The 18,374-nt window shown below is 53.0% G+C and overlaps 2 protein-coding genes across 3 annotated transcripts in view; one reads left to right on the top strand and one right to left on the bottom strand.

Annotated features, from left to right (window-relative positions):
• LOC102446064 (C-type lectin domain family 2 member B-like) overlaps nt 1–8,277 on the bottom strand; it is a 33,460-nt gene extending 25,183 nt beyond the window's left edge. Inside the window, exons 1-2 of the mRNA XM_075913763.1 lie at nt 7,890–8,277; nt 6,935–7,274 (exon numbers count right to left, since the gene is read on the bottom strand). Of these exons, the coding sequence (XP_075769878.1) occupies nt 6,935–7,094 (160 nt within the window). The 5' untranslated portion in view covers nt 7,095–7,274; nt 7,890–8,277. The remainder of the gene's footprint in view (nt 1–6,934; nt 7,275–7,889) is intronic.
• LOC106732545 (C-type lectin domain family 2 member A-like) overlaps nt 8,264–18,374 on the top strand; it is a 57,863-nt gene continuing 47,752 nt past the window's right edge. Inside the window, exons 1-2 of one of the 2 annotated variants that reach the window (XM_075913762.1) lie at nt 8,264–8,330; nt 9,901–10,240. In XM_075913762.1, the coding sequence (XP_075769877.1) occupies nt 10,081–10,240 (160 nt within the window). In that variant the 5' untranslated portion in view covers nt 8,264–8,330; nt 9,901–10,080. Of the gene's footprint in view, nt 8,331–8,876; nt 9,280–9,900; nt 10,241–18,374 lie in introns of those variants that run through there. The other variant, XM_075913761.1, reaches the window with a different exon arrangement.

Below are 18,374 nucleotides of genomic sequence, written 5' to 3' on the forward strand. Positions count from 1 at the left end.
AGGAGGCGACCGATCTCCTGTTTTAGTAGGGCCTCGTGAGAAGGGTCCCTGAAAAGGGATGGGGGAGAGCAGTGTTTCCCAACCAGGGTTCCGCGGAACCCTGGGGTTCCGCAGACCATTGTTAGTGTTCCGCAAGAAATCGTGGAATAAATAAATACATTTTTTTTCTTACAATGTAAGCTGACATAGATAACAGCTCTTTACAAATACATTTTCTTGACAATAATTTAGCAGTAATTGAATTACGCTCCCCGCTGTCAACTTTTTCTGCCCAAGCAAACCATTTCATAGGTAGGGTTCCTCAGGACATGAAAAATTAATTAAGGGGTTCCTCCATGGGAAAAAGGTTGGGAATCACTGGGGTAGAGGGTGGGAGAAAGGGGGGAGGGATAGAAGTAAAGGGGACACTATATCCTACTCAGGTCGTTTCCAGCACCGAACAGTTTGACTTTATGGATTCCCATTGTGATAAGAAAGGATGCAAACGGTGGGAAAAAAGATGGCCATGTTGCATCGTCATTGGATCGTGAGGGAGGTCTAGCAGACTTGATCACACCCTCAAATCTGCTGCTTTGTGGCTTGGTTAGTAGAGGGGACACCCTGGTTGGAGAACCTTTTCTGTGTCCGCTGTCTTGGCCTGGTATCTGCATAGGGTCTCTGTGGGTACGTCTAGACTACATGCCTCTGGCGACAGAGGCATGTAAATTAGACTACCCGGCAAGGGAAAATGAAGCGGCGATTTAAATAATCGCCGCTTCATTTAAATTTACATAGCTGCCACGCTGAGGATGAGGCATACCCGGGAGGTCGACAAATGCCTTTGATATCGACCCCCATGCGTCCAAACTACCGCGCTGAGCCCACAAACAGCTGATCGGCTCAGCGCGGCAGCCATGTAAATTTAAATGAAGCGGCGATTATTTAAACCGCTGCTTCATTTTCCTATGCCGGGTAGTCTAAACTACATGCCTCTGTCGCCAGTACCCTCAGGTAACTGATTATATTGTCCATATCTGTTGCAGTTAGAGCTGGTGTATCGTTTCCGCCTGTAGGACAGGGTTTACATGCCCAAAGTGCAGAGCGTGGTTCTTGCATCTTTCCTATTGTGCAGAACCTCGTGCGTGGAAGCTGCGAACAGCTTCAATTTATCAAATGGGAGGTCTTCCACTTTGGACTGAAGTTTCCAGGGAACACTAGAGGCCTGTAACCAAGATTCCCTGCTGTAGCTGTCGCCCTAGCTGCAGTACCATAGAATACTAGGACTGGAAGGGACCTCGAGAGATCATCGAGTCCAGTCCCCTATAAAGTGCTACCAGACCTTTTGTTGGTTTTTTAAGTTCATCATAGAGATGCTGGATGTATCGGCGACATCCGGTGCTATTTGTAGGGAGGTGCGGGCGCTCACATGGCCCTCGTGGTCTACTGCTTTGAAGATAGGTCTTTTCAACTCAGGGAGGTATTGCATGAGATCCCCCAATTTTGAACAGTTATCAAAATCATGATTTGCCAAAAGAGCAGAGTAATTTGCAATTACTAGATTACCAGACCTATACTGTGGCAGTTTGGATCTCTACTCGGCTGATTTCATCTGATGTTTCCATAATTGCCTTACGTATACAAAAGGCAATCTTCCCGTATCATCTAGGGTGTAGATTTTTTTAAAGAAGCGGTGCTGTTTTTCCTGCACTTCTTGGAGGGACACTTGTTGACTTGCTGCCACTCTTTTAAATAACTCCTGAAATTGCTTAAGATCGTCCGTTAGGCAAGCGTCAGGTGGCACGACCGTGTCATCTGGTAGTGACGGAGAATTATTTGCTGGGAACGCGTTAAGCGCATGAGAGTCTGGATCTTTGTCAGATATTTGAACCTCCTCCTCCTCCAGAAGACTCAGGGGAAGGGACCGGCTTGGGGGCAAGCTTCTTCTTGCTGGAGTAGAGTGAATTAAGGACCAGTGTTTATATGGGTCCCAACCTTCCCTAGGCGGGTGGGTAAGGTGCGGGGAGTAAGCCCAGTATGGGTACAAGGGGTTTTGATGGGATTTGAATCTGTAATGGTATGAGCGTGACCCTGTCGGCGAGGCATGCTGTGAAGAGAATGCACTCATCTGGTCGTCATCAGGTAAAGGACTGCGGCGAGACAACAGCAGAGATTTCAGTATGCGAGGAGAACCTTGGGCTGAAGACATTGCGGGTGATAGATCTGCAGAGGGAAAGCGGATGTCTGCTCTGGTTATCAGTGGTTGATTGCGGCGTCTCAGATGCTGCCCGCCTGAGTTGCAGGTCCATGTGCACTGTCGGCACGGATGTAGGAGCACACGACACTATTGGCACCGGTGTCGCTTTAACTGAGCAAGCCGCGGCTTTTTGTGGTGCCGGTTATTTATGCGGTGAGGCAGGTGTGGGGCGCTCTCGGGCTCCTGCCGGCGCAGAGAAAGCGCGCACCGGTCCCGGTGCTAGCACTGAGGCTCTCCCAGCCGCTTTGGTAGCAGGGGTTCCTAAGGTGCCCTGTGGCTCTCCCATGCTGGTTCTTGGGGGGCGGGGGAGGGAGAAGAGAGAGTGTTATAGTGAGGCTCTCTTTTTAGAAGCCTTCCTGGGGAGCAGGGAAGCAGCTCTAGTTTGAAGAGAAACTTTTTGCAGTCGGGAGGCCTTCTGTGCCTCAGCAGGCTGTAAAGCCTTGTCAAATAATATCACCCTGAGGCAGAGCTCTCTGTCCTTTCTGCCTCTCGCCGTGAGGGATGAACAATGGTCAAATTTCTGTGGTGTGTGGGATGCCCTCGAGCACCGTATGCGAGTGAGTGGCCATTCGATACTGGCATAGGCTGCCGGCACTCCTCACATTTTATGAAGCCTGAGGAACCCGACATATTCAGTTGTCTCAGCTGCTCCTTCTTTATTTCCTTTTTTGTTTTTCTTCAGAAAGAGGAGGATCCGGTAAAATCCTGGTGCGTAGTGCCACTGAGCGGCAAAGCCGCTCTCAAATCCTCTGAGGGGACATTTTTATTTTATTTTTATTTATTTATTTTTAAGTACAACAAACGAGGGAAACGATCAACAGAACTGCTAAAGCGAACTATCTAATGGTAACTGTGAAATACTAAGTGAGGTAACGGGCTGACAGGGAGATGTTGAAGCTCTGTCCACTGACAAGGGCGGCTAAAGAGTTACTAAAAGGCAGGGGTTGGGCTGCATGTCTAGCCCAATCGGGCGGGAGTCTTGCGAGACGCCTCCTGCACATGTGCGGCTCAACGGGGGAAACTCCTTGGCAAGGCTCAGATCTGTGGCTCCGGGCGACCCATCCCCAACAGTGGTGCACCCATAGAGACATCACTCGAAGAAGAACCCTAAATCCCTTCATCAATAATAAAAGCAACTTATACAATACAATTATCATTGAAATAAAAAATTGAAAATAATTACAGGTATTCCTATAAAATACATAACACAGAACATGAGAACTGGAAGGGACCTTGAGAGGTCCTCAAGTCCAGCCCCCTGCCCTCCCAGGGCTCAAGAAAGGCCACCAGCTGGGTGGTTTGAAAATAAAAAACAACTCAGCCCCTGCACATGCTCACACACACACTCACACTCACACTCACACTCACACTCACACTCACACTCACACTCACACTCACACTCACACTCACACTCACACTCACACTCACACCCCTATAAAACAAAGCCCAACTGTTAAATTCCAATTCAAAACAGGGATGTGAATGGTTCACACCCCCTTACTGGGTGATGCCTACCATGTTCTTAGGGTCAGTGGCTGCTCCCGCTCTGTGGGGCCTGGCGTGCCACAGGCAGGGATGCTTCAGCTGGACAGAATCAGCTCCCACCCTGGCTGGAGCCACTGGAGCAGGCACCATCTGACACGTGGCTCGGGCTCTGGCCCTAGCCACTGGAGAAGATATAACCCACCAGTGGCCTGCAGTCTAACCGATAAACACAAGCTTATAGGTTAATGCTGTAGACCCGTGGTCACCAACCAGTAGATCGTGAGCTACCGGTAGATCTCAGGGGCTCTAAGAGTAGCTCTTGAGCCCTCTCTGAACTGCGCACCTGCGCAGTACATTTACATTAGATTTTCTCATTTGAGGAGCAGTTACTCACTGAGCAACAACACAGGTGAGTAGCTGCGAGGAATGGTGGGAGCTGGGAGGTCGGGGAGGCTGAAACACCCCAGCCAGCTGACTGTGGCTTTCACAGCTGGAGATAGGCGCAGCCTCCCTGGGCTGAGCACAGGGCAGCCGGGCTGGAGGGAAGAGAAGCAGCTGCCCGGCCAGCTGGCCATGGTGCTCAGCCAGGGTGCACCACGCTCTACGTGGGCTGGCGCAGAGGAGAAGCTGCCTGGCCTGCTGGCTGTGGCGTTCAGCCCAGAGGAGGCTGAACTGCACTCCAGCTGATTGGGCGGCTTCTCCTCTGTGCCTGCCCACGTGGAGCTTGGTGGCACCCTGGCTGAGCACCATGGCCAGCTGGCCGGACAGCAGCTTTTCTTCGCTCCAGCCCGGCTGCCCTGCGGTCAGTCCGGAGGGAGCGCGGGTCGGAGGCTTCCCTCCGGGGCTGGTGTAGGGAACTCCCTGCCCCCAACCTTATTCCCTCTCTTCTGCCCCAAACTTGTCCCCTGCCCTCCTGGCCCCCTGTTCCCTCTCCCCTGCCTCCACTGGCACCCTGTTCCCTGCTCCAGCACCCACTAGCACTCCTCCCCAGTACTGTGTCCCCTGCACCCAAATGACTTTTCTATGAGTCAATGACCCCTGACTCAAGGCAGGTTCCCTGCCATTCTCATAAATAAAGACAATGCAGAAAGTTTTTGTGTTTAACATAGCATTCTATTTAAAAATGAAGCCTGGCCAACAAACCCCCAGTTGGGGCCAAGCCCCTATCTGGCCACAACCATTCCTGCACTCCCCCTTCCCCACACCCTAGATCTGAGCCTATCAAACACTGGAACCTCATGCCCTCAGCCCCTCACATACCCCAACCCAAATTCCTGCACCCTCACATCCGCAAGCCTGTGGCTTGTTTAGTATCCCAACACTGCCCAGCCTGGAGCCCCCTCCCCAAGCCAGTGTCCCCTTCTCTACCTCCTCCTGCATCCAGATTTCCTCCCAGAGCTTGCACCTCTCACCCCTTCCCACACCCAAATCCCTCATTCCCACCCCAGAGCCTACACATCCTGTCTCAACACAGCAAGGGTCCAGCTAGACTGCAGGAGTTTTTCAGGATTCTGGAGATATCCCAGAAAAACTCTTCTGCATCCAGGGTTGCGTTTGTTCTTCCGCTTTTTTAGTGGAAGAGCAAACAGGCGCTTTTGGTCACCCCTATAGTCCTCTTTCCACAAGGAATAAGGTGGCTTCCAAAAGAAGGTTTTTTTTTCTGACATTTGGTCCAGTGTAGACAGGCCAAATGTTGGAAAAACCTCTTCCTACAGAAGAATAAAATAAAAAAAATAAATAAGCAGCAGTATAAGGATTAGGGATAGCAAGTGATGGAGAGGAGGAGAATAGAGAGGGCGGGGCTTCAAGGAAGGGGCAGGGCTTCAAGAAAGGGGCGGGGCCGGTAGATCTTGGCTTAGTCTGTCATTTAAAAAGTGATCTTGGGTGTAAAAAGGTTGGAGACCACTGCTGTAGACGACAGGCATTTCTCCCCTCCCCACCTCCGCCAGTACATTTTATAGCAGGCTGACCCACAGCCCGGCTCACTCCCGGCTTGTGATGGGTCGGTGACCTGCCCCTGCTGCCCTCTGCATTTTTAAAGTGTATTACAAACTAGGCGGGCAGGCAGCACGGCTCAGTTCCGGCTTGCACTAAGTCTGGAAGCTCAGAATTCCTCCTCTCCCCCCCCCCCCCCGCAGACAGGAGCTTCGGCCACCCCACACTGCACTGCAGCCTTTGTATCAGAGGCAGCAGCACAGGGCAGAAGGCACCTAGTCCGCAAGGGGAGCTGCTTTTCAAGCTGGTTCCTTTCACGCACCAACTCCCGCCTGGCACTCTGATACAGGGGAACAGCAGCGGGGGATGTCAGGGAGCTCCTTGTGAGCAGGGCCAAGAGCGCACTAGCTTCCGGCCCCAGCCCCACAGACTACAGAAAAGTCGAGTAACCGATAAGAATTCATGTAGTTAATCGACTAGACAAGCAAAATCTAACACGACTAATGGGGCAGCTGCCTGCCACGCAGCCCTGCCCCAGAGCAGCTAAGCAGCCACTGCACGGCTCTGCTGAGGAGGTGGGCGGGAGGCAAATTCTTGGTGCATGCCCGCACAGGCACACGCCTTAGAGGGAACACTGATTTTGATTCCAAATGGGAGGAAAAAGGCATTTCAGCTTTTTGAGGAAAAATCCCCAGGGACACTGGTTTCTGTTGGAGATTTTCAGAAACCACTGAGATTTCCCCCCTTCCACAAGAACGTTATCAGTAGGGATGTGAAACTGTGAACGTGAACACGGTTAACCTTCACGGATACATGCAGCGCTGTCCTTCCACTGCTGCTGCCTCTAGATCAGAGGCAACAGCATGGGGCGGGGAGGGGAAGGTGCAGGCAGAAGCTGGTGTTTGCAGGCAGCCACCACTCCCCCTGCATATAAATGTGTAACCGAAGACCTGGGGACGTTTACTGGTCAGAGGGAAGCGGCAGTCTGGGTGGGAGCAGTTCCCCGCCCACCCACACTGCAACACGGTGGGCATTGGCTGGCCAGCGCAGTCCACAGCACTCCAGCCTGGCTGGCCCACTGCGCCATGCCTAGCCCTGTTTAAGCAGTTAACTCATTAAAGAGGGGTTTACATCTCAGATCTAAGGCCACAGACTGCAGCAGTCTGACTTAATGGTCTGTTGAGGCCTGGCCACAACAGGGAGATAAAGGCATCAGTGGGTTCCTGCAAGTTTCCCATGGGAAGGGGACGTTGTGAGATGGCTCCCGAGAGGTCACGGTACCTGTAGGATGGCTCTTGCTGCTCTCTCCAGCCGTCGGAGGGATGCTCACAGAAGCTTCCGACTCCAACCTCTCAGCAGCACACGACCCGTTTCCCCTCTCTGCTCTCTCTGGCAGATGTGTGGGCTGCAAAAGCGGAGACATGTTCACCTGAACCTCCATTCTGCAGCTAGCGGTAACTACGGCCTGTTCCCGCTGGGTAGGCAGGGCCAGCAGAGCCCCTCCTAAGGGCAATTTCAAAGCGGCTCCCTCGATTACAGCTCAGGCGCGGTTTGGCTACTTGGGGTGATCCTGGCTCCGAGTCTCTTCCCTGGTGCTTGGCGGGGGCTGGGCTGGAGGTTCCTGTGGAGAGAATTGCCGGGTCACTCGGGATGGCTGCTGTCGCTGGTTTATCTGCCCAGCCCCAGCCCCAGCCCCACACTGCTGAGGCAGGTGGAGCCGACAGAGCTGGGGCTACCCTGGTCTCTCTGCAGCCACTGTTGGCTGAAGGCTCCCAAAGCCCCTGACACACACAGGGAGGCGCGTGCTGGACGGGACCAGTTCCATGGACAGAGAGTGGGGCCAGGCCCCCAGCTGGTATGAATTGGTGCAGCTCCACTGAAAACTCTGAGCCCAGCCCCCCAGCTAGGGAAACGAGCCATTGCCTCATTGGGGCCTGACCCCCAGCTCTGATTGGTTGTGTCTGTTTATAGTAGTCATTCTCAGAGCTCAATGACTGAGCCAAACCAGCGGCCCACACGACCCAAAAGTGGTGTCAATTCATTGTTTCATTTTCTACAGTGCTACTCATGTTTAAACCACATGGCAGGGAAATATTTACTATACACAAATACATACTCCCTGGCATCTGAGGAACTGAGTTGTACCCACAAAAGCTCATGATCCCGGCTACATATTTAGTTAGCCTTCAAGGTACTGCAGGAGTATTGGTTGTTTTTTTTCCAGTTACAGACCAACCTGGCTCCCCCTCTCAAGCTTTTCACCCCGGCATTGGGGATCCTCCTGGCAAATAAGGAAATAGCTTCTGGAAGTTGAAAGTGAACTAGTCGAGGACACAGTGAGAGCAGCCTGAGTAGGCCAGAATGACACCGCGCTGCTTGGCAGTAGCACGTTCTGTAAAGAACCGCGGCAGAGGGTTCTGAATGGCCATTGGCCGCGACGGGTGGGATGGTGCCCCCAGCTAGACTGTCAGCTGCTGGGAATGGGTGGCGGGAGGGAACATGCGATGATTGACAGCGCAGCAGACCAACGAGAGAGAGGCAGAGGCGGGGCGGGGAAAACTTGCCAGCTTGAATTTCTGCAAGAGCACTCGGGGCTAGCGGCTGAAGGCTGTTCCTACTTTCTTCCCCCCCCCCCCCCCCACACCGAGGGGGCCTAGTGACGGCGGGTTCACACTCGGTAAGTGGCGTCCAGCGGCTCCGTGTTTCGCGGGGGGCGGGGCGGAAGCAGCCGCTGCCGGGGCTGAAGGGGCCAAGGGCCCGGGGCCAGGCCGCTGGGAAAGCTGCGAGCGGGGCCCGGGGATGGATCCCGCAGCGCGTGGCGGCCTCAGCCGCGCCCCCCTGGACCCGACCCCCGGGGGCTGAGCGGGGAACCGAGAGTGGGGGGGAGGGGAAGCCAGGCAGCTGGGGCCGGAAGCGGAAGTGGCTGCGTAGGGGCGGGAGGGGCAGAGCAGCCCCGCCCATAACAAGCGGCAGCGCCGACCCGCCCGCAGCCCCTCACCTGGGTCGCAGAGTAATCCCGAGCGGAGCCGCCTCTGCTCTGATCTGTTCTGGGCGCGTTTCCCCGCCCCGCCCCTGCCTCTCTCCTGTTTCCCAGCGGCCTGGCCCCGGGCCCTTGGCCCCTTCAGCCCCGGCAGCGGCTGCTTCCGCCCCGCCCCCCGCGAAACACGGAGCCGCTGGACGCCACTTACCGAGTGTGAACCCGCCGTCACTAGGCCCCCTCGGTGGGGGGGGGGGGGGGAAGAAAGTAGGAACAGCCTTCAGCCGCTAGCCCCGAGTGCTCTTGCAGAAATTCAAGCTGGCAAGCTTTCCCCGCCCCGCCTCTGCCTCTCTCTCGTTGGTCTGCTGCGCTGTCAATCATCGCATGTTCCCTCCCGCCACCCATTCCCAGCAGCTGACAGTCTAGCTGGGGGCACCATCCCACCCGTCGCGGCCAATGGCCATTCAGAACCCTCTGCCGCGGATCTTTACAGAACGTGCTACTGCCAAGCAGCGCGGTGTCATTCTGGCCTACTCAGGCTGCTCTCACTGTGTCCTCGACTAGTTCACTTTCAACTTCCAGAAGCTATTTCCTTATTTGCCAGGAGGATCCCCAATGCCGGGGTGAAAAGCTTGAGAGGGGGAGCCAGGTTGGTCTGTAACTGGAAAAAAAACAACCAATACTCCTGCAGTACCTTGAAGGCTAACTAAATATGTAGCCGGGATCATGAGCTTTTGTGGGTACAACTCAGTTCCTCAGATGCCAGGGAGTATGTATTTGTGTATAGTAAATATTTCCCTGCCATGTGGTTTATACATGAGTAGCACTGTAGAAAATGAAACAATGAATTGACACCACTTTTGGGTCGTGTGGGCCGCTGGTTTGGCTCAGTCATTGAGCTCTGAGAATGACTACTATAAACAGACACAACCAATCAGAGCTGGGGGTCAGGCCCCAATGAGGCAATGGCTCGTTTCCCTAGCTGGGGGGCTGGGCTCAGAGTTTTCAGTGGAGCTGCACCAATTCATACCAGCTGGGGGCCTGGCCCCACTCTCTGTCCATGGAACTGGTCCCGTCCAGCACGCGCCTCCCTGTGTGTGTCAGGGGCTTTGGGAGCCTTCAGCCAACAGTGGCTGCAGAGAGACCAGGGTAGCCCCAGCTCTGTCGGCTCCACCTGCCTCAGCAGTGTGGGGCTGGGGCTGGGGCTGGGGCTGGGCAGATAAACCAGCGACAGCAGCCATCCCGAGTGACCCGGCAATTCTCTCCACAGGAACCTCCAGCCCAGCCCCCGCCAAGCACCAGGGAAGAGACTCGGAGCCAGGATCACCCCAAGTAGCCAAACTGCGCCTGAGCTGTAATCGAGGGAGCCGCTTTGAAATTGCCCTTAGGAGGGGCTCTGCTGGCCCTGCCTACCCAGCGGGAACAGGCCGTAGTTACCGCTAGCTGCAGAATGGAGGTTCAGGTGAACATGTCTCCGCTTTTGCAGCCCACACATCTGCCAGAGAGAGCAGAGAGGGGAAACGGGTCGTGTGCTGCTGAGAGGTTGGAGTCGGAAGCTTCTGTGAGCATCCCTCCGACGGCTGGAGAGAGCAGCAAGAGCCATCCTACAGGTACCGTGACCTCTCGGGAGCCATCTCACAACGTCCCCTTCCCATGGGAAACTTGCAGGAACCCACTGATGCCTTTATCTCCCTGTTGTGGCCAGGCCTCAACAGACCATTAAGTCAGACTGCTGCAGTCTGTGGCCTTAGATCTGAGATGTAAACCCCTCTTTAATGAGTTAACTGCTTAAACAGGGCTAGGCATGGCGCAGTGGGCCAGCCAGGCTGGAGTGCTGTGGACTGCGCTGGCCAGCCAATGCCCACCGTGTTGCAGTGTGGGTGGGTGGGGAACTGCTCCCACCCAGACTGCCGCTTCCCTCTGACCAGTAAACGTCCCCAGGTCTTCGGTTACACATTTATATGCAGGGGGAGTGGTGGCTGCCTGCAAACACCAGCTTCTGCCTGCACCTTCCCCTCCCCGCCCCATGCTGTTGCCTCTGATCTAGAGGCAGCAGCAGTGGAAGGACAGCGCTGCATGTATCCGTGAAGGTTAACCGTGTTCACGTTCACAGTTTCACATCCCTACTGATAACGTTCTTGTGGAAGGGGGGAAATCTCAGTGGTTTCTGAAAATCTCCAACAGAAACCAGTGTCCCTGGGGATTTTTCCTCAAAAAGCTGAAATGCCTTTTTCCTCCCATTTGGAATCAAAATCAGTGTTCCCTCTAAGGCGTGTGCCTGTGCGGGCATGCACCAAGAATTTGCCTCCCGCCCACCTCCTCAGCAGAGCCATGCAGTGGCTGCTTAGCTGCTCTGGGGCAGGGCTGCGTGGCAGGCAGCTGCCCCATTAGTCGTGTTAGATTTTGCTTGTCTAGTCGATTAACTACATGAATTCTTATCGGTTACTCGACTTTTCTGTAGTCTGTGGGGCTGGGGCCGGAAGCTAGTGCGCTCTTGGCCCTGCTCACAAGGAGCTCCCTGACATCCCCCGCTGCTGTTCCCCTGTATCAGAGTGCCAGGCGGGAGTTGGTGCGTGAAAGGAACCAGCTTGAAAAGCAGCTCCCCTTGCGGACTAGGTGCCTTCTGCCCTGTGCTGCTGCCTCTGATACAAAGGCTGCAGTGCAGTGTGGGGTGGCCGAAGCTCCTGTCTGCGGGGGGGGGGGGGGGGGAGGAATTCTGAGCTTCCAGACTTAGTGCAAGCCGGAACTGAGCCGTGCTGCCTGCCCGCCTAGTTTGTAATACACTTTAAAAATGCAGAGGGCAGCAGGGGCAGGTCACCGACCCATCACAAGCCGGGAGTGAGCCGGGCTGTGGGTCAGCCTGCTATAAAATGTACTGGCGGAGGTGGGGAGGGGAGAAATGCCTGTCGTCTACAGCAGTGGTCTCCAACCTTTTTACACCCAAGATCACTTTTTAAATGACAGACTAAGCCAAGATCTACCGGCCCCGCCCCTTTCTTGAAGCCCTGCCCCTTCCTTGAAGCCCCGCCCTCTCTATTCTCCTCCTCTCCATCACTTGCTATCCCTAATCCTTATACTGCTGCTTATTTATTTTTTTTATTTTATTCTTCTGTAGGAAGAGGTTTTTCCAACATTTGGCCTGTCTACACTGGACCAAATGTCAGAAAAAAAAACCTTCTTTTGGAAGCCACCTTATTCCTTGTGGAAAGAGGACTATAGGGGTGACCAAAAGCGCCTGTTTGCTCTTCCACTAAAAAAGCGGAAGAACAAACGCAACCCTGGATGCAGAAGAGTTTTTCTGGGATATCTCCAGAATCCTGAAAAACTCCTGCAGTCTAGCTGGACCCTTGCTGTGTTGAGACAGGATGTGTAGGCTCTGGGGTGGGAATGAGGGATTTGGGTGTGGGAAGGGGTGAGAGGTGCAAGCTCTGGGAGGAAATCTGGATGCAGGAGGAGGTAGAGAAGGGGACACTGGCTTGGGGAGGGGGCTCCAGGCTGGGCAGTGTTGGGATACTAAACAAGCCACAGGCTTGCGGATGTGAGGGTGCAGGAATTTGGGTTGGGGTATGTGAGGGGCTGAGGGCATGAGGTTCCAGTGTTTGATAGGCTCAGATCTAGGATGTGGGGAAGGGGGAGTGCAGGAATGGTTGTGGCCAGATAGGGGCTTGGCCCCAACTGGGGGTTTGTTGGCCAGGCTTCATTTTTAAATAGAATGCTATGTTAAACACAAAAACTTTCTGCATTGTCTTTATTTATGAGAATGGCAGGGAACCTGCCTTGAGTCAGGGGTCATTGACTCATAGAAAAGTCATTTGGGTGCAGGGGACACAGTACTGGGGAGGAGTGCTAGTGGGTGCTGGAGCAGGGAACAGGGTGCCAGTGGAGGCAGGGGAGAGGGAACAGGGGGCCAGGAGGGCAGGGGACAAGTTTGGGGCAGAAGAGAGGGAATAAGGTTGGGGGCAGGGAGTTCCCTACACCAGCCCCGGAGGGAAGCCTCCGACCCGCGCTCCCTCCGGACTGACCGCAGGGCAGCCGGGCTGGAGCGAAGAAAAGCTGCTGTCCGGCCAGCTGGCCATGGTGCTCAGCCAGGGTGCCACCAAGCTCCATGTGGGCAGGCACAGAGGAGAAGCCGCCCAATCAGCTGGAGTGCAGTTCAGCCTCCTCTGGGCTGAACGCCACAGCCAGCAGGCCAGGCAGCTTCTCCTCTGCGCCAGCCCACGTAGAGCGTGGTGCACCCTGGCTGAGCACCATGGCCAGCTGGCCGGGCAGCTGCTTCTCTTCCCTCCAGCCCGGCTGCCCTGTGCTCAGCCCAGGGAGGCTGCGCCTATCTCCAGCTGTGAAAGCCACAGTCAGCTGGCTGGGGTGTTTCAGCCTCCCCGACCTCCCAGCTCCCACCATTCCTCGCAGCTACTCACCTGTGTTGTTGTTCAGTGAGTAACTGCTCCTCAAATGAGAAAATCTAATGTAAATGTACTGCGCAGGTGCGCAGTTCAGAGAGGGCTCAAGAGCTACTCTTAGAGCCCCTGAGATCTACCGGTAGCTCACGATCTACTGGTTGGTGACCACGGGTCTACAGCATTAACCTATAAGCTTGTGTTTATCGGTTAGACTGCAGGCCACTGGTGGGTTATATCTTCTCCAGTGGCTAGGGCCAGAGCCCGAGCCACGTGTCAGATGGTGCCTGCTCCAGTGGCTCCAGCCAGGGTGGGAGCTGATTCTGTCCAGCTGAAGCATCCCTGCCTGTGGCACGCCAGGCCCCACAGAGCGGGAGCAGCCACTGACCCTAAGAACATGGTAGGCATCACCCAGTAAGGGGGTGTGAACCATTCACATCCCTGTTTTGAATTGGAATTTAACAGTTGGGCTTTGTTTTATAGGGTTGTGAGTGTGAGTGTGAGTGTGAGTGTGAGTGTGAGTGTGAGTGTGTGTGAGCATGTGCAGGGGCTGAGTTGTTTTTTATTTTCAAACCACCCAGCTGGTGGCCTTTCTTGAGCCCTGGGAGGGCAGGGGGCTGGACTTGAGGACCTCTCAAGGTCCCTTCCAGTTCTCATGTTCTGTGTTATGTATTTTATAGGAATACCTGTAATTATTTTCAATTTTTTATTTCAATGATAATTGTATTGTATAAGTTGCTTTTATTATTGATGAAGGGATTTAGGGTTCTTCTTCGAGTGATGTCTCTATGGGTGCACCACTGTTGGGGATGGGTCGCCCGGAGCCACAGATCTGAGCCTTGCCAAGGAGTTTCCCCCGTTGAGCCGCACATGTGCAGGAGGCGTCTCGCAAGACTCCCGCCCGATTGGGCTAGACATGCAGCCCAACCCCTGCCTTTTAGTAACTCTTTAGCCGCCCTTGTCAGTGGACAGAGCTTCAACATCTCCCTGTCAGCCCGTTACCTCACTTAGTATTTCACAGTTACCATTAGATAGTTCGCTTTAGCAGTTCTGTTGATCGTTTCCCTCGTTTGTTGTACTTAAAAATAAATAAATAAAAATAAAATAAAAATGTCCCCTCAGAGGATTTGAGAGCGGCTTTGCCGCTCAGTGGCACTACGCACCAGGATTTTACCGGATCCTCCTCTTTCTGAAGAAAAACAAAAAAGGAAATAAAGAAGGAGCAGCTGAGACAACTGAATATGTCGGGTTCCTCAGGCTTCATAAAATGTGAGGAGTGCCGGCAGCCTATGCCAGTATCGAATGGCCACTCACTCGCATACGGTGCTCGAGGGCATCCCACACACCACAGAAATTTGACCATTGTTCATCCCTCACAGCGAGAGGCAGAAAGGACAGAGAGCTCTGCCTCAGGGTGATATTATTTGACAAGGCTTTACAGCCTGCTGAGGCACAGAAGGCCTCCCGACTGCAAAAAGTTTCTCTTCAAACTAGAGCTGCTTCCCTGCTCCCCAGGAAGGCTTCTAAAAAGAGAGCCTCACTATAACACTCTCTCTTCTCCCTCCCCCGCCCCCCAAGAACCAGCATGGGAGAGCCACAGGGCACCTTAGGAACCCCTGCTACCAAAGCGGCTGGGAGAGCCTCAGTGCTAGCACCGGGACCGGTGCGCGCTTTCTCTGCGCCGGCAGGAGCCCGAGAGCGCCCCACACCTGCCTCACCGCATAAATAACCGGCACCACAAAAAGCCGCGGCTTGCTCAGTTAAAGCGACACCGGTGCCAATAGTGTCGTGTGCTCCTACATCCGTGCCGACAGTGCACATGGACCTGCAACTCAGGCGGGCAGCATCTGAGACGCCGCAATCAACCACTGATAACCAGAGCAGACATCCGCTTTCCCTCTGCAGATCTATCACCCGCAATGTCTTCAGCCCAAGGTTCTCCTCGCATACTGAAATCTCTGCTGTTGTCTCGCCGCAGTCCTTTACCTGATGACGACCAGATGAGTGCATTCTCTTCACAGCATGCCTCGCCGACAGGGTCACGCTCATACCATTACAGATTCAAATCCCATCAAAACCCCTTGTACCCATACTGGGCTTACTCCCCGCACCTTACCCACCCGTCTAGGGAAGGTTGGGACCCATATAAACACTGGTCCTTAATTCACTCTACTCCAGCAAGAAGAAGCTTGCCCCCAAGCCGGTCCCTTCCCCTGAGTCTTCTGGAGGAGGAGGAGGTTCAAATATCTGACAAAGATCCAGACTCTCATGCGCTTAACGCGTTCCCAGCAAATAATTCTCCGTCACTACCAGATGACACGGTCGTGCCACCTGACGCTTGCCTAACGGACGATCTTAAGCAATTTCAGGAGTTATTTAAAAGAGTGGCAGCAAGTCAACAAGTGTCCCTCCAAGAAGTGCAGGAAAAACAGCACCGCTTCTTTAAAAAAATCTACACCCTAGATGATACGGGAAGATTGCCTTTTGTATACGTAAGGCAATTATGGAAACATCAGATGAAATCAGCCGAGTAGAGATCCAAACTGCCACAGTATAGGTCTGGTAATCTAGTAATTGCAAATTACTCTGCTCTTTTGGCAAATCATGATTTTGATAACTGTTCAAAATTGGGGGATCTCATGCAATACCTCCCTGAGTTGAAAAGACCTATCTTCAAAGCAGTAGACCACGAGGGCCATGTGAGCGCCCGCACCTCCCTACAAATAGCACCGGATGTCGCCGATACATCCAGCATCTCTATGATGAACTTAAAAAACCAACAAAAGGTCTGGTAGCACTTTATAGGGGACTGGACTCGATGATCTCTCGAGGTCCCTTCCAGTCCTAGTATTCTATGGTACTGCAGCTAGGGCGACAGCTACAGCAGGGAATCTTGGTTACAGGCCTCTAGTGTTCCCTGGAAACTTCAGTCCAAAGTGGAAGACCTCCCATTTGATAAATTGAAGCTGTTCGCAGCTTCCACGCACGAGGTTCTGCACAATAGGAAAGATGCAAGAACCACGCTCTGCACTTTGGGCATGTAAACCCTGTCCTACAGGCGGAAACGATACACCAGCTCTAACTGCAACAGATATGGACAATATAATCAGTTACCTGAGGGTACTGGCGACAGAGGCATGTAGTTTAGACTACCCGGCATAGGAAAATGAAGCAGCGGTTTAAATAATCGCCGCTTCATTTAAATTTACATGGCTGCCGCGCTGAGCCGATCAGCTGTTTGTGGGCTCAGCGCGGTAGTTTGGACGCATGGGGGTCGATATCAAAGGCATTTGTCGACCTCCCGGGTATGCCTCATCCTCAGCGTGGCAGCTATGTAAATTTAAATGAAGCGGCGATTATTTAAATCGCCGCTTCATTTTCCCTTGCCGGGTAGTCTAATTTACATGCCTCTGTCGCCAGAGGCATGTAGTCTAGACGTACCCACAGAGACCCTATGCAGATACCAGGCCAAGACAGCGGACACAGAAAAGGTTCTCCAACCAGGGTGTCCCCTCTACTAACCAAGCCACAAAGCAGCAGATTTGAGGGTGTGATCAAGTCTGCTAGACCTCCCTCACGATCCAATGACGATGCAACATGGCCATCTTTTTTCCCACCGTTTGCATCCTTTCTTATCACAATGGGAATCCATAAAGTCAAACTGTTCGGTGCTGGAAACGACCTGAGTAGGATATAGTGTCCCCTTTACTTCTATCCCTCCCCCCTTTCTCCCACCCTCTACCCCAGTGATTCCCAACCTTTTTCCCATGGAGGAACCCCTTAATTAATTTTTCATGTCCTGAGGAACCCTACCTATGAAATGGTTTGCTTGGGCAGAAAAAGTTGACAGCGGGGAGCGTAATTCAATTACTGCTAAATTATTGTCAAGAAAATGTATTTGTAAAGAGCTGTTATCTATGTCAGCTTACATTGTAAGAAAAAAAATGTATTTATTTATTCCACGATTTCTTGCGGAACACTAACAATGGTCTGCGGAACCCCAGGGTTCCGCGGAACCCTGGTTGGGAAACACTGCTCTCCCCCATCCCTTTTCAGGGACCCTTCTCACGAGGCCCTACTAAAACAGGAGATCGGTCGCCTCCTCGTGACTTGGGCCGTAGAAAGAGGACCCGAGGAATTTCATGGAAGCGGGTTCTACTCAAATTACTTCTTGACAGAGGAAAAAAACGAGGGCTTGGAAACCAGTCCTTGACCTCCTGCAAACTGAACAAATTTCTCAAGCAACACTGACTCAAGATAGTCACGCTAACCACAATTATTCTGGGGTTAATCAACGGGACTGGTTCGCAACCCTCAACCTGCAAGATTCTTACTTTCATGTCACCATTCATCCAGCACACAGGCGTTACATGTTTTACTCTCGGACCAGACCATTAACAATACAAGGACCTACTTTTTGTCCTTTCATCGGCTCCCCGGGTATTTTCAAAGGTACTAGCAGTGATCGCTGCATACCTCAAACAACAACACGTCATCATTTTTCCATACCTCGACGACTGCCTGATAGAAGGGGCATCATGGGAGGAAACCACCTCCATGATGAACATAACCAGAGCCCGCTTTGGTCTTCTAGGCCTTCTAATCAACGAACAGAAATCAACGCTGCACCCAGTCGAAGACAAAGTTTATTGGCGCTCGCCTAGATTCAAGCTCAGCCCATGCATACTTACCTTGACAACACTTCATAGCTATACAAGACCTCATAAACACGATATCCGTGACCCCTTCTACCACGATACTCACCTGCCCCCGGTTGATGGGTCACATGAACATAAGGACATAAGAACGGCCGTACTGGGTCAGACCAAAGGTCCTTCTAGCCCAGTATCCTGTCTGCCGACAGTGGCCAGCACCAGGTGCCCCAGAGAGGGTGGACCGAAGACAATGATCAAGCGATTTGTCTCCTGCCATCTCTCTCCAGCCTCTGTCAAACAGAGGCCAAGGACACCTTTTTATCCCCCGGCTAATAGCCTTTTATGGACCTAACCTCCATGACATTATCTAGTTTCTCTTTAAACTCTATTATAGTTCTAGCCTTCACAGCCGCCTCTGGCAAGGAGTTCCACAGGTTGACTACACGCTGTGTGAAGAAGAACTTTTATTAGTTTTAAACCTGCTACCAATTAATTTCATTTGGTGTCCTCTAGTTCTTCTATTTAGGGAACTAATCAATAACTTTTCTTTATCGGCCCTCTCCACACCACTCATGATTTTATAAACCTCCATCATATCCCCCCTCAGTCTCCTCTTTTCTAAACTGAAAAGTCCCAGTCGCTTTAACCTCTCCTCATATGGGACCCATTCCAAACCCCTAATCATTGTAGTTGCC

Source organism: Pelodiscus sinensis, chromosome 32 (genome assembly GCF_049634645.1).
Source record: "Pelodiscus sinensis isolate JC-2024 chromosome 32, ASM4963464v1, whole genome shotgun sequence".
In the NCBI taxonomy this organism is placed as follows: Eukaryota; Metazoa; Chordata; order Testudines; family Trionychidae; genus Pelodiscus; species Pelodiscus sinensis.